Raw genomic sequence first — 15,412 nt, 5'->3', positions numbered from 1 at the left:
TGTGAAAGCTTGAACGGAAAGATTTTCTCTGAAATACGTTTTAACTCAAAAACAAAAACTGAATCCTTTGTATTTCTAGAATTATTTTTGATTTTCTCTAAATTGATGTGCATCTGACAGGAGTTTGGTAATGATTTCAAGTAACATGAGGTGTGTTGAGTATGTGTTGGCATCTGTGTGGGTGGGACCAACACACCTCTCTTTTGACCCCACTCTGACTGTACCGTCTGTCTATAGCAGGAGGCACCACAGCGGGCATTCCCATCATGGACTTACTACCAGGTGAGGATCTGCTTCCACCTTTGCAACCTCCTTCACTCGCTTATATTCTCATATTTCCTTGTTTGCTCTCGTGTCATCTGTTCCAATCATCTTTTCTCTGGTTTCTCATTTTTCATCTATCTTTCTTTTTTTTTATTTTCACATCTATTTTTTGTCACCTCTCATCTTGTTTTCGTATTTTCTTCTCGTCTCTTTTCAAATGGTTTCTTTTAAAAGTGAAGTCGAGCCGTTTCCCAGGCACATGTACAAATAAATGCACCACTGCAGGGTTGCCAGATCAGCGCATTAATTCAGCCAATAGTACCCATCATTCAGTGTCACCAACAGTACCGACTGCAGTCACAAAGAACAATGAAAGCCGACATCCATGGGAGTAAATGGCTTTTTCATCGCCCCAGTTCACAAATGAGACTCTGCATTTACTGCTTAGCCCTGACACGACTGGACTGCAGAGAGAGAGAGAGAGAGAGAGAGAGAGAGAGAGAGAGAGAGAGTTAGATGTTTGAGAAACAGGAGAGAAACACAGATGAAGAAAGATGGGAAAAAAGAAAGCGAAACAGGCAGTAAAAAGAGAGACAGAGAAGCAGAAATAAAGATTAATTTGCTCCTGGAGGCATTTGCAATATTGGTAATGTTGTGTCTGAGGGGTGGATGTTTGGGTGTAAAAAGTCCGTCTGATTTTTGACATTTGAGACTGAGGTTTGTATCTCGTCTCCTGCTAACGTCAGCGTTGGTTTGTAATCATGACTATGATCTTTCTCTAACCTTTAAGATCCCCTCCAGCCATGTTTTAGGACATAAAAAAACCCTCTTCATGTAACGATAATTTGTATCTGAAATGTTTTTCGCAAAATTCTTGAAATTACTCCTTCTCCCTCATTGAAAAATCCAAAATCTGTGAATATGCAAATATTGTTAGAATTTAGATCAGAAAACATTAATACTCAGTTAATACCCACTTACTAGATTTGCATGAAGCTTTGAACCAAATAGTCATGATCTGCAGTGAATGGAGTTGTCATCTAACGTCATACAGCCGAACTGTCCCCACCCTCTTCATACATTGCGTAGAAACCATGTATGTCTGTACAAAATTTTGTGCCAATCCATCAAGTAGAGAGATGTTTCACTGGATAAGCGAAAAACTTGACATGCGGGTGGTAGATGAAAAGTTAGGGGATCACCAAAGTAATGGGATTCATCCCTCAGGGCCACAAATGTCTCTAAAAAGTTTCATGGCAATCCATCCAGTAATTGTTGAAATATTTCAGTCAGGACCAAAGACTGATATTGCCATCTACAGAACCATGCCGCCAGCATGGCTGAAAAAAAAATCAGTTGGTGAGCCTGCATTCACTGCAGCTTTCAAAGCCAAATGGAGTAGTTTGTTTTGGTCACCTAGCTGTTTTTCTGCTTGAACATCTTTGCACCCTGACACTGTTTATCATCCCTTGTGAATACACCAAATTCAATACATTTGGAGTAAACTACCAGCCCAAGAAGGGGAGGGATGAATAGGCAGAAAGGTAGAAAAATAGTAGCAGTGACAGAGAGACAAAGAAAGAAAGAAAGGGTGAGTTGGCAAGGGGAATGAATAGAGATGAGACAGAGAAAAGGGGAGGGTGAGAAGGATGAAGAGACAGGCGAAAGGAGAAAGAAGGAGGGAAGCAAAAAAAATAGAGACAAGGTAAAAGAACCGAGAGAGGTATAGTGAGAGCTGGAGAGAGAGAATAAAGGCCTCTTGGGTCTCAATTAGCTGAGCCAAAGCATCACATGAAGACAGCTTGGGGTTGGGGGGGTTACCAGCTTCATGGTCATCTCTGCATCCTATTAGCCTCTCAGAAACAAAATGTCCAGTGTTCTGAGATTTCTGGATTCATTTGGATGCTGTGGTGAACCACTGCCGCCAGTCAAATGCTGGCACAGGGAGGAGAACAGGGCAGAAGATGTAGTTTTTTTTCTTCTGTTAGGGTTTTTTTTTTTTTTGGAGGGGGCCACATCCGCATGTTGGTGGCATCACGCCCTTCTCTGTGGAAGGTCTCTCCATTCCTTTCTGTCTCTCTCTCTCTCTTGATGTCCTGATCCCAAACATATGTACGAGTTGGCGCTGTTTTCTATCAGTGGTGACGTCTTAGTTCCTGTGTTTTAGTGAGGCTGTGGAGCAAAATGCCCTGCAGCGCTGCACTGGGTGTACAATCACAACTGTCTCTCTGTTTTTCTCACCCCATTCCATCTGCACAAGGCTTTTGTTTGGTGCGACATGCTTTCCACAAGCTACACAATTTATACTGAGTGTACAATACAGCATGAACAGCTTTCTAATATTGATGTTACAAGACTCACAGTTCCTTCTTCAGGCTGTCTCCACTCCCCCATTCCAACTGAAGCAGATTAGTCTGTGAAAACAGTGGGTTAGTTATCATCTTTTTAAACCTTTTAAAACTCTATTAAGCTGGAATTATGCTCCTCTGCAAAAACATGTAAACAAGACGTTGGTAAATGGGTTACAGAGGCTCTCATAGGAGCTGACACCCTCACCTCCCAAATCTCAACAAGCTGATTGGTTGATCTAATACCTGTCAGGAAGCAAGTTCAAAAAAAAGAAGAAAAAAATGTAATTATTTAACAAGTTGTATGTTCAAGTTTCTTTAAAAGAGGCATAAATGTCAAAGAAATACACCATGTATGTTGGCCCTATAGTAGCGTTCAGACCAACGTTAGTGCAGTGCAGTGAGGGTGCCAACATAGGGGGCTCCAGGAAAACAACACAGGATCATCCAGCAAAAAAGTTGAACCTGGTTCATATTTCACGGAAATGACAACGTCATCTGTCAAGGTGCTGATTTGGCCAAACATCTACACGCAAGTGCACATTCCTGGTAGATTACTTTGTAATGTCAACGCTGTTTTTCTGATGTTTACCTCGAGATCATTGTGACAAAAGACAAAATATTACATTTTGGTGTCTGATGAGCATTTAAACACATTAAACTGTAGCTCGAACTCACCTTCCTGGATTGTATTTCATTGTCTCACCGGTATCTCTGATAACACCACCAACCTTGCATTGTTTTAACGCAGGACTGTTTTCAGTCTGAATGCAACATATGTGTAGCCCATTGAAGCGTGTAAAAAAAAGCTGTATGTAGTTGCTTTATCTTATGTGGAAATAAGAAACATATTTGACTGTATTTGCGGGTGGGAAGCCAGTGAGGGATCATGTTTTTAACGCTGCAGTAGCTGTGCTGAAGAAGGCGGTAGGATCTTGTATGGAACATGACGATCCGCATGACAAAGCACTTTGCCTTCGGGTGAAAAAAAAGCTGCTAGTGACAATTAATCAATAACTGATTAATTGTTCCTGGCAATTTGTCAATTAAAAAGTTTTTGGTTCCAATTTCTTACGACTGTTGTTTTCTCTTTGCTGCAGCGTTTGTGTGGTTTGCCTGTAACTTCGACTCCTCGTCGTTCTGCGGCTGGACCGGAGAGACCGATACGGGGGCTACGTGGCTCATCCAGATCAACGGGGCTCCTGCCGTCCACAGAGGACCAAACCTGGACCACACAGGTAACAGATGTGTGTTCACCTTCGTGTTCAAGAGTTTGTTTTGAACCAGCACCACTCAACAGATGCTTTGTAACAGCACTTTGTGGCTCTCAGTGTTACTATGCAGCTGTTGAAAGCCTGTCTAAACCTCTTTTGGTGGAAGTTGGAATATGTTTAGACAAAGCTTTGAATAACACACTGCAGGGAATTCAACAACCTTTCTGTTTTAAAAAACGAGGAAAAGATGCTTACGATGCAAAAAAAAAAAAAAAAAATTCCCATCAGACACTTTATTCCTGCTCTGAGGGACAATCCAGTGAGTTTGTGCAAGTTAAACAAGCCTGATCTGTGGTGTCACGCTCATGTAGACGCTGGAGCCGCTCAATTGGATATGCATTTTGAGACAGACCAAAGACAAGAGCAGATATTTCCATAAGTTGGTCCATATTGATGAGAACTTCCCCAGAAGAAATAGGTGGCATTCATTCAGACAGAGCTGGTTACCAATGTAAATCTTTTTTTGACTGAAATACATCCTCGGATAATTAGATGCCCCTTCCTGACAAAAATAGGGTTTTATAGGAAGTTTCAAGTCAGAGTTCAAACTAAACTTCAATACTTTTTCCTGGCACTGATAAAGCAAGAACAACAGGAGTCAGCATTGCAAAGACGTGCAACAAAACAGAGCTCTACTCACAACTTACTGTGAATACTGTGCTGTATATTCAGCACTGAATAGAACAGAACACACTTTGCAGAAAATATTTTTGAAATGAATGGATGGCCTTCAAACATTTGACTTTTTAAAAAGAAAAAAAGTAGCGCTTGCATTCATCAGTATGCTTCAGCTCTCTGGCCTTCTCTACATTCATACATCCTGTGATGAATGTTTTCATAGAGACGGCAGCAGCAGCAGCAGCTCTAAAATGAATGATTTCATGACTTAACCACATCACAAGTAAAAAAAAAATGAATCCTGAAGCATGCTAATATTGAGTCGTTCACGCAAAACCTTGTAAGGTCCTTGAATTTGATGTTTAAGTGTGTGTGGGAAGAGGGAAGATGGTGGAACACTTCAAAGTGCATATATCACTATAGGTTTTAATATTAAGTATTCAATTGAATATAATAAAAGGAATGTATAATGAACCCCTGAGAGTTTTGAGAACCATTCATTGTCATAATAGAGCCTGATATAAAGCAGAATAAGGCTTGTGTTCATTGAGAATCCACAGAAAATTGGATTGCTGAGTGTCTATTTACCTCTCTCTAAGTCCTATTTTTAAAATATAGTAAAATAGGATTTCAAAGAGGTAAAATATCTGAAATGATGTGTTTACATACCATCAGGAGCCCTTTATCCTGCTACACAGTCACTTCTTACCTTGTCTTATGCTGTCCTCTGCAGGAAGACCAGGGAACTTCATCTACATGCAACTGAGTGACACAGACACACCGAGTAAAACCGGTGAAGGCGAGGACAAAGAGGAGAAAGTGGCGAGATTGGCCAGCCCGCTTGTCACAGAGCCGGACGCTGACCTGTGCATGTCCTTCTGGTATCACATGTTCGGCGAACACGCCGGAGCGCTTCACATCAAGCAGAGGAAGGAGGTGGTGGAAGGGGAGCAGATCCTGTGGACGGTCAGCGGTCATCAGGGCAGCCGGTGGAGGGAGGGACGAGTGGTACTGCCGCGCTCGAGTATCCCCTATCAGGTAATACAGAGTCCTGGCAATAACACTCTAAAAAGGGCTTATCATGTAACTGCAGCACTGTGGCTTTGAATCTATTCTGTGACAAATATAATAGCGGTGAAATAATGTTTTTAAAGCAGTTCCGTTCATTTTGGTTGAGAACTTATATTGCTAAAAGTAATTTGCTGCTTACGACAATTGAGGTAACCAGCATCTGTAAAACCCCTACATGCATAAAAGAAAAAGAAAAACCAGGAAATCATAATGTCTGTTTCCTCAGGCTGCTCCAAGTTTCCTCCCACAGTCTAAAATCATGCAGGTTAGATGGAACTGGAAAACCAGAAATTCATATTTGCTTTGTAATACACCGGTGACCTGCCTTGGGTGTTCCTTTCCTCTTGCACAATGCATGCTTGGATATTCTCCAGCCTGCTTCACCCTGAACAGGATTAGCTTGTGTAGAAAACTGATGAATGGATATAAATCCTCACCTATTTTTTTATCAGGTCATGTCCGATGCAAGTTTAGCTTCACTTCCCATAGCTTAGTTTTCCCTCCCAGTTGAAACAAAAAAGTATGAATAATGTTTTCAGGTAAAGAAGCAGAATTGTGCATATTGATAATAAACAGTAAAACAGGGGTTCCCAACCTTTTTTGGCCTACTGTGTCTACTCATAACCATCTCCATAGTTCCTGTATGTCTGTACATCGTGAGCAGTTCAGACAAAAAGTGATTTTATTTTCTTGCATTGTCTCATTTTAATACATTTTTGAAGCCTGAAGAGGTAAGCTAGTAGCTAGTGAGCTACTAGTAAGCTAGTAGAAGAAATGTATTTTCATGGTAAGCCTTCAGGCTGGGAACCACTGATGTAAAAGTGGGTTATTATTGTAATTTAAAGAAAATATGCCTTTAAATTACAGTTTTGGTCAGCTGGTTGATTCTATTCTATTTATCTTAAAACCACATCATTGAGTACCAATGAGTTTTGGATGACTTTATTGAACTATGAATTATAAAGCTCATATTTAAACGAATTCATTTGCCTGTTTTTTATTTGCAGGTGGTGGTGGAAGGTGTTGCAGACAGACGTAGCACAGGCCACATAGCTGTGGACAACATCCAGATCATCGATGGAATCGACATTGAAGACTGCAAGGGTGAGTCATTAATTGTCAGATGTCATTTAAGACAATTTTTACAGTTGTTTCAAAGACATTCAATCCACTAATGTGCTGGTGAACAAATAAAATGTCAGGGTTCATTGTTCTATATGTTAATGTTCTTTAATGTTCTTTGCTATTTTAAACCTTCCTTGCTTTTTCTGTTAAGTTCAGTTCTGTGCTGTTTAGTCACTGTTACTAATGAAAGGTGTTTTTCCTTCCTCCAGATCCAGAAGCTTCTACATCTCCGCCCACTGAGATCTTCATCCTACGTACGTTTCTTGCTGATTCCCGTTTTGTCATCATAGTGTCAATATTTGAATTTTGATAGAACATTATCAGTATCAGCAGCCACTTGAGCAACAACATCCAACATTTTTTTCTCTTCCTTTACACAATGAAAGTGGTCTGTGTTGCAAAAACCAAACTTTTTTTCTTATTACAACACATATAATTAACACCAGAATACAACTCAAAGGGTCACACTTGTAATAGCTTTCTACAGGCTTATTTCTCTCTTGCAAACTATGCAAAAGTTGACCTGTCTGCTTCACACATATTTCTGTTTTCATTCTGAACAGCTTAGGAGAATGTGTGTGTTACTCATCTGATACAACATGACAACCTGCTCAGAACCAATTAAGAAAGATTTAACGACACTCTGTCTTCCCAGCTGATGAAATAGTGCTGGTCATATTTGCCAATACAATAATTTTTACCATTGATTTTCTACCTCTCAGTCAACCACTGGTTTCCATTCGTTTAACTGTTCATTTCAGCTTGCACAGACTTGAAACATTCTTAAGATACACCCCCCATTACCATGAACATTTATTCATTTTTCTGTAGAAGTTATATCATCATTCATGCAGGATGAGGGTTTCTGTTGAAAACTCTTCCTTCAAGGAAGATCTGACATTCATGATTTAAGAGTCTGCTGCCAAAATGAAATGAAAAATATTCACATCCAGCAGACAAACAACATGTCAACGAGGGATCAGCTGAATTTGGTCATTTTTCATGAAGCCTGTCCTTTCGTAGTTAATGGTCCAGAACATGCAACATCACCAGAATGATCTTTCAAGCCTGCAATTAAAATTTGTCATGTTTCTCTCCTTCTTGCAGCAATGGACTCCCTCTCACAGGAGACTAGCGAGCTCGGGGGTCCAGGCAACATGCTGAAGACCCTGGACCCCATCCTCATCACCATCATCGCCATGTCCGCGCTGGGCGTCTTCCTGGGCGCCATCTGCGGCGTCGTGCTCTACTGCGCTTGCTCACAGGGCAGCATGACGGACAGGAACTTATCTGCCCTGGAAAACTATAACTTTGAGCTGGTGGACGGCGTGAAGCTAAAGAAGGACAAGATGAACGGACAGACTAACTACTCAGAGGCGTGAGGGGCAAAGAGGGACGGAGCTGCGATGCTCCGCTTAAGGACATGAGATGCAGTCAATCAAGCGGGAGGAAACATGGGGCTGAAGCCACCAATGGGACAGCAGAGTGGGCTGACAGTGAGCCGATGTAATTTTTTTCTCAGGAGCGGCAGTGGAAAGGACTGACCTGCAGGGGGCACTGTGTATAAAGAATCTGTACAGCAAAAAAAAAAAAAAGAAGAAAACTAAGGATTCTATTTGTTTTTTGGCGTGCTTTGTTGATTTCATGTAATCACATGCTGGTGTTGAGACCAATTCAGATGAAAGTATTTGTTTGTGTACTTTTATGGAAAGCTAAGTTTTTTGTTTTTGTTCTGTTCTTGTTGTTTTTTCTTGTCTTTTTCTCCAGATGTCATTGTTTCACACAGAGAGAGAGCAGAGATTGTGAAATTTGCTGTTCTGATATCTGGCTCTTTAACTTGGCCATGATAGTGTGTGTGTGTGTGTCCTTGTGAGTGAGTGTACATGTGTCACATTCATATACATCTGCATTTAAGGTGTGTGTGTGTGTTTGTGTGTGTGTGTGTGTGAAGCGGGCACCATCCCGTTGACCTGTGTCTAGTTCCGACAGTGCCTTTTTTTTCCTCCAATTTTTCTGTTGCCTTGTTTTTTCGGCTGGTTGTTTTTCTCATCGGCTGGCGTTTCATCCAGGGCTCCTACATAAAACGTGGAAACGTCCAGAAAATGAATTTCAAGCTTTCTGATTAGTGATTATATTTTGGATTTGCAGTATAAATGTATGACTTTACATTTTAGTGACATAGTCTTCTGTCAAATATCACATTTATGGTCTGGAAAGCTTTGGAAAAAAATTAAGGAATCTCAAAATGTAAAATGTTGTAGGAGCCCTGCAAGTCTTGTTTTCATGGCACATGACACATCCAACATATTGTACATAGGTTTTAATATATTTGAGCGCCCTTTTCTATAGAAAAAGACACCAGTGCCGCAGTATCCTTTCTATGTTGGAATCAAGCTCACCCTAATCCTAAAATTCAGAAAGTGTACAGAAAATATTTTAACAGATGGAGGCACAAACTTGTCATTTGTGTTTCTTTTGCAAATGTGATCTGGTTGCCATTTTGTGAATCTTGTTGTCGTTTGGTTTCTGTTTGTGTTCTGGGAAAAAGGATGGTTTTTTGTGTCGATGGAGACGGCTTTGAGATTACGGAGAAACGCCTCGTGGGAAGTGATGTTTTTCGTACAGGGTAAAACGGACAGCCTCAGCACCCGCTAAGACGCTGACAGCATGTCACGGATGGATCCGTCTGGCACAGAAAATGACTGTTAAACCTTTAACCTAAAGTGTGGCCGGCGGGTTCAAGAGAGCCAAGACCTCAAGTATCTCTTTTCTGATCCATCAGCCGGTGGAGTGTGCGAGATCCTGAATGTTAATGCTGACTGTCTTGGCTGAAAACCAAGAATTACTGTTTGCCGTGACAATGCTGTACTTTCTGGCAGTGTATTTGTAATGTTGACTATCAGAAGAAAAATCTTTGAAGGATCTTTAAAGGAGTAAGATGATGTTTAGCGAACTAAGACTCAGAACTGCAGCAACGCTAATTAAACACACATATTTCACTGTCCTCCTCCCTTGAGCTAAATTGGCTTGTAATTAACACACACATTTCAAGTTTCAAAGACAAGTTCACTAGTGAATCAGAAGAGAGCAAAGATCCAACAGACATGCGAAGTAAAACCTAATATAGGGTTCATTATTCTCACTTTTATTTAAAAAGAATCTGGGTGTCAGTGTGTTCATTTTGATTAGTAAGACTGGGTGAAAATTGGATTTTTAGTAAATCAATAACACAAAAATCTGGGTGAAAATTGGATTTAGAAAATGTTATTTGCAGTACCAGCACTCTGAGTTGTTTTTTTTCTGTGCAATTCTGCCACATAATCAGCACCTCATTTGCATTGTATCCCCATTTTACTCATTACTCTGTATTTGCAGTAGCATTTTCTAGCTTATCAGCTTTGCAAACTGGCCTTATTTGTAAACCATTGTGATCAGGAAACTCAACAACTTTGGGATCGATGAGGATCAGTTTTAAAATGATCGGCTCCTCTTGAAGAAAAACTGAAAACGTTGAGCCTCGTGCTAATAATACTGCTTTGTTGTGTTTTATCTTTTGTAGCTAAATGTGTTGTGATACTGGTCGCTTGTTCATAGCACTGTTTAAAAAAAAAAAAAAGAAAAGTCAGTTTAGGTGGGAAGATTGAGTCTTGGGAAGCCAGAAATCTCACCGGTCACTAACTCATCAATATCAATTAACAATCTATCATCTCCGACAGATGTTTTATGTTCAGTCTGTGACATTAAACAGGGCGATTCCTACGTTATGGTTTTTCAAATTTACAGATTATTCATTTACAAAGATTAAAAAGCCATTAAAACAGGTACAGCATGATTGATGATGATTATTATGTTTGTCTTAGTGTCTGTACACTGCACTGTGGAATTTAAATCTGCCATTTTTTTATGTAGCATTACGTGGCATCTCGTGAGTTCAAAATGTGAAGAGAAAGCGTCGAGACAGCGGTCGATTTAGCATCAATTCTCTGTTTTGTCTTTTAAGGTGAGACGTTTAGAGAAATTGTAAAGGAAATCCACAACTGAGCAAACGTTTCTAATCAAATGAAGGTGCTCTGACTGTTGAGAAGTTCACTATTAGCATCTTTGTTTTCTCAGTAACATATCAACTGCATTCGTTTACAGTTAAAGAACCAGACAAGACAATGGCTCATCAAAATGTAACTTCAGTCCGACTTTACAGACAAGAATGTGTGTTTCTGACGTTTCAGCAGACGTTGATAAAGCTCCTTCCCCTTTAAACAAGAAAGGATGCTGCAGCACTAGACGTGAAAACAATGTTGCACTGAAATATTTAAAAAATCTATGTGTTTATGATGTTGATTTATGAAAAGAGAGAGAAGGAAGGAAGGAGAGGACAGTGTTATTGTTGATTCTTTTTAACACAGTTTCAGATGACAATGTTATAATTCTGAAATGTACAATTTACAGAGATGTTTTTCATTCTTGAAAAAGCTTATATGCGTCTCTTTGAAACGTAACAATTTTATTTACTTGGTATAATATCACCTTGTGTTTTTGTACTGTCACTGATGTACGTGCCATTGTTTTATTTGTTTTGTTTTTTCTTTGTATGACAAGATTTGTTTTTGTTTTTTTTATTTTCAATACTGCTTCTGTAATTTTGCTGTCTCAGATCCAGAAAAAAAAACAACAAGAAATGAAATATGGAAGTAAAAAAATGGAAAAGCAGTGAGGCCTTAAGTGACTAAAAGTATTGTTTGTACTTTGACTTTCTGGTCAGCAACCATCATCCGTCTCTGTTGTCTCAGACTGATCATTGACTATTACATTCCAAAGAATTGGATCAAATAAATGTTTTAATTAAAAACTGCTCTAGTGTTTGTTTTCTTTTTCTTTTAGACAGAATGGCTTTTAAATGGTTGATTCATCCAAATTACAAAAAAACAACCATTGTCTCGCTTATCTCTAGTGCAGATAGCTTTGGTCTGATTTGCCCAGGTTTTCCTTGGAACTACTTTGTAAAGATCAGGGCCGCAACTAACGATTGTTTTCATTATCAGTTAATTGTTTTGTCTATAAAATGACAGAAAATTATGGAAAAATGGCTGTAATGATCTCTTACAGCCCAAGGCGACGTCTTCAAATATCTTGTTTTGTCTGATCAACAGTCCAAAATCCAAAGATATTCAGTTTACTGTCATGTATGACACACAAAAAGTCTAAAATCCTCACATTTGAGAGGCTGCAACCAGAAAAGTTCTGTCATTTTTCCTTTAAAAATTATTTAAACAATTAATTGATTATGAAGCTACAGCCAAGAAACACTTAGCTCAGCTTAGCTAGGTGGAGAAACAGATGACTTGACTGTCCAAATATTAATCTTGTTTGTCAAATCCATTCAATAAACCAACATGAAGTTGTGGTTTTACAGGCGAGTTTATGTGCTGAATTATTTCTTGGTGAATTTTGTTATCTTTCTTATTTGTTACTAAGCTATTGCATATTCACCATGACACTAAAACTATGACATTAAAAATAGTTAAACTTCTAAATAAAGTCAAAGATGAATAGACTTTCATATGACATGCATGGAAATTACATTCCAGGCATGTGTCGTATCATGCTTTGACCACAGAGTGGCTCTATTGTCCCTCGAAACATTTACGCATAGCTGCAGCATGTGCCTGGGACTAAAACTAAATGCATTACTTTTCTCATAAAACTGTCCGCCTCAGCTCTGTGAATATGTTTTATGAGATACATTAGATGGTTTCGCCCCCGCTCAGCTCAGCTCAGTCTGATCTCATGTGAAAATTACTTTTGTGGCTGTGGTTTAGATGAGGTTTCATACCCACATTGGTGCCACAGTACCACCTCCCCATATCCTGGTAGTTTCAGTTTCGCTTGTTTACCTTCTCATGGTTGCAAAGGATTGTGCAGTTATGCTTTAAGCGGCAGTGACTTATTGTTAGTGCAGCAGGCATGTTTCTCAGTCTGACTCCACAACTTCATGAGAGAATGCTGTAAAGTGAGAGAGGCTAATACTTGTGGTTTTGATCATTTAGATCATGAGATATGTGGCCTTATGTGGCCTTAACTGCAAACACAACATTGTAAATGCATGCTAAACATAGAAAACAATATGGTTTCTCCAACCAATCACCTCTGCTGCCCCTGGACTCTTCACAACGCCAGCTGTTAATTGAATATATATGGGCTTTTTCTCATTATGCATAATCAGTTTTAAATTTTGAGAAACACTAGCACTAATTACTCCACTGGCAACAAAGCTGGATTATCAACTGGTTGGTTTAACACTTTGCTTTAAGTTCCTCTATTTAGCATTTAGAAGCAGTACATTAACAGTTAATACATTGTTGCAATGCACTATAAAGTAGTTTTAAGCAGATATAACTGTTTATTAATGTCTTTCTCAACAAATAACCCCTCTGGACATCCATAATTGGAGGCTGGTGTATAAACAGATAATGAATGACAGTTATAATAATATAAAATATGTTGTTATAGGAGACGTTATAATTGTTGACACATACTGTACATTTAAAATGCACTTTAAAAAGTATTTAAATATATAAATTAATGTTTAAATGTGCATTTACTGCTTAGAAATGCTAAATAAAAAAGTGTTAGTTGCAAATTTGTACCACTAAAGTAAACTATCAATAGACAAGATGGGTCACACACAGTCTTGTGGAGGGTTTCTGTGCTACAACTAACTTACATGGTAAATATTCCTAAATAAGCTTACAACCAAAACATAACATAACATACGATTGGAGATAAATTAGATGACAGACAAGCACTATAGCCACCAGTTCAAGTCCAGACTGATTCAGAATACCTTTAAAGAGAAGAGCAGCAAATACTTTCCCTCACCTCACCATTTCCTTCTGATGTGCGCTTGGGCCAAACAACAATTTTCAATGGGTTGTGGGTGCGTTTGGGTTTTTCCCAGATATAAATGTGTGTGAAAGCGATATCGAAAAAGAGCACAAAGGCAGTAGCAAAACTCTCTCTGGATGGATTATCAGAAGTATGTGGCTGGATGAGTGTGTGGTGAAGTAAAGATGTGAAACGGGAATGGCAACTTCATGTGTCATTTGGCCAGCTGAAGGCATCAGCTGTTACATTCTCATCATGATTAGAGAAGCTGAATGTGGGAAGCTGAGTGTGAACTCTTAGTTCCCTCACTGCTTCACTGTAAAACAGAGAAGTGACGTTTTATGTATATATACATATATTAAACATCACTTCTCTGTGACTTATATAGGCCTATATATAAACATAAAATGTCACTTCTTTCAGAAACATTTAAAAACACCAGAAGTTATGACATGTGAAATGAAGAGGAAATATTTAAGATTTTGCACTATTTCTAGGTCAGCAATCTAATTTCAGCAAATTTGTGGCATTAAAGATTGAAGATGACATTAGGTGGATTTGATCTGCTCATCAGAGGCTTGTTCAAGTAACTCAACTTGCAAACAGTGATCACTTGTTATAAATATGGCTTTGACTCGAGTTTCCAGCAGATCATCGCTTACTGTAAGCCCCTTTCACACATGCATCCCTGAAATGTTCAGGAACATTTCCTGCATGGGGTCATGTGTGAACGGGAGCAGGAATGGATGGGCGGGGCTTGGGTTTGGCTTGTCTGTTTTCAACATGGCGGCCGCGTGATAAAGTTTCTCATATTACGGCTAAACAGTACAGTGAAAACATTTGAGGCGAGAAATATGCAATGTAGTAATATAATCTTGATTCTTATGTTTAGATTTATTGCGGCTGGCATCCATAAGTGTTGCATTACCACCATCTGCTGGACTATTCCTCGCCCCATCTATTCCGGCATTGCCATGGCATGTGTGAAAAGGCGCAAGACGGAAATGTTCCTGAATGTAGCTGCATGTGTGAATAGTGACAATCACTTGCAGTGCCTGAAAGGTTATGCCAGTAATTTACTGGGAACTATGTGCAAAAAAGGCTTAAGTAACATTGGGATAATAGGAAACATGGCATCAGATGAGTAACTTTATTTTAATACTTTAACTACATGTTGCTGCTAATATTTATGCACTTTTACTTAAGTAGGGTTTTCCATGCTGTACTTTTATAAAGACTGAATATTATTTTCACCTGTATGTGTAGGCGTGTAGGTGTGTGTTTGGGTGCGAATAAGGACTGTTCACCACATCCGAGGTTAGGGCAGGTTCACTGCTCTCCGGTGTGTTTGTTCCTTTGCCCTGTTCGTGCCGCACACTTCCTGTGTAGGCGGGGACTAACTTAGAAGAAGAGGAGGTTTGTGGGAGTAAGGCATAAAAAAACCACTTACCAGCAGCACCAAAGCCGCAGCTGTAACGTGTTCGGGCGAGCCGGGGACTCCTCGTCCCTTATCTGATTTGTAATAAAGCCTCTGTTAATAAAGTTTAAGGTTAAAGATAGCCCACGTCGCGTTTTAACTGGAAACGTTACGTGGGTGGCACGCTGAAGCCGTGCGGTTTATTAGCTAAAACAAAGCGGACCCTCAGACCAGTCTTAGCTAGCAGTCTTCGCTTCAGTAACGGTCTTAGTTCGTTAAAAGAGGACACTTTTCGGAGGCAAATGTCAGTCTGAATCAACGGAACAACCTTAAATCATCAGTATAAGGTGAGTGTTGTTGTTTTTTTAACATACATTTGTCACGTTTAACCAGTCTGCCATGTTTAGGGCGAC

At 39.5% G+C, this 15,412-nt stretch overlaps 2 protein-coding genes across 5 annotated transcripts in view; both read left to right on the top strand.

Moving 5' to 3' along the window:
* Positions 1-11,549, top strand: part of LOC137194597 (neuropilin-1a-like) — an 86,922-nt gene extending 75,373 nt beyond the window's left edge. The window contains exons 13-18 of one of the 2 annotated variants that reach the window (XM_067606651.1): positions 241-282; positions 3,713-3,850; positions 5,238-5,542; positions 6,583-6,679; positions 6,910-6,954; positions 7,808-11,549. In XM_067606651.1, the coding sequence (XP_067462752.1) occupies positions 241-282; positions 3,713-3,850; positions 5,238-5,542; positions 6,583-6,679; positions 6,910-6,954; positions 7,808-8,082 (902 nt within the window). In that variant the 3' untranslated portion in view covers positions 8,083-11,549. Of the gene's footprint in view, positions 1-237; positions 283-3,712; positions 3,851-5,237; positions 5,543-6,582; positions 6,680-6,909; positions 6,955-7,807 lie in introns of both variants that reach the window. The other variant, XM_067606650.1, reaches the window with a different exon arrangement.
* A 3,414-nt stretch (positions 11,550-14,963) lies between these two features.
* Positions 14,964-15,412, top strand: part of LOC137194596 (integrin beta-1-like) — a 31,305-nt gene continuing 30,856 nt past the window's right edge. For 2 of the 3 annotated variants that reach the window (XM_067606648.1, XM_067606647.1), the window contains exon 1: positions 14,964-15,346. The gene's annotated coding sequence lies outside the window, so the exon portion shown is untranslated. The remainder of the gene's footprint in view (positions 15,347-15,412) is intronic. The other variant, XM_067606649.1, reaches the window with a different exon arrangement.

The sequence above is a fragment of the Thunnus thynnus genome, chromosome 12 (genome assembly GCF_963924715.1).
Source record: "Thunnus thynnus chromosome 12, fThuThy2.1, whole genome shotgun sequence".
Classification (NCBI taxonomy): Eukaryota; Metazoa; Chordata; class Actinopteri; order Scombriformes; family Scombridae; genus Thunnus; species Thunnus thynnus.
The sequence above is the reverse complement of the archived record's forward strand: the minus strand, read 5'-3'. Positions and strand labels throughout refer to the sequence as shown.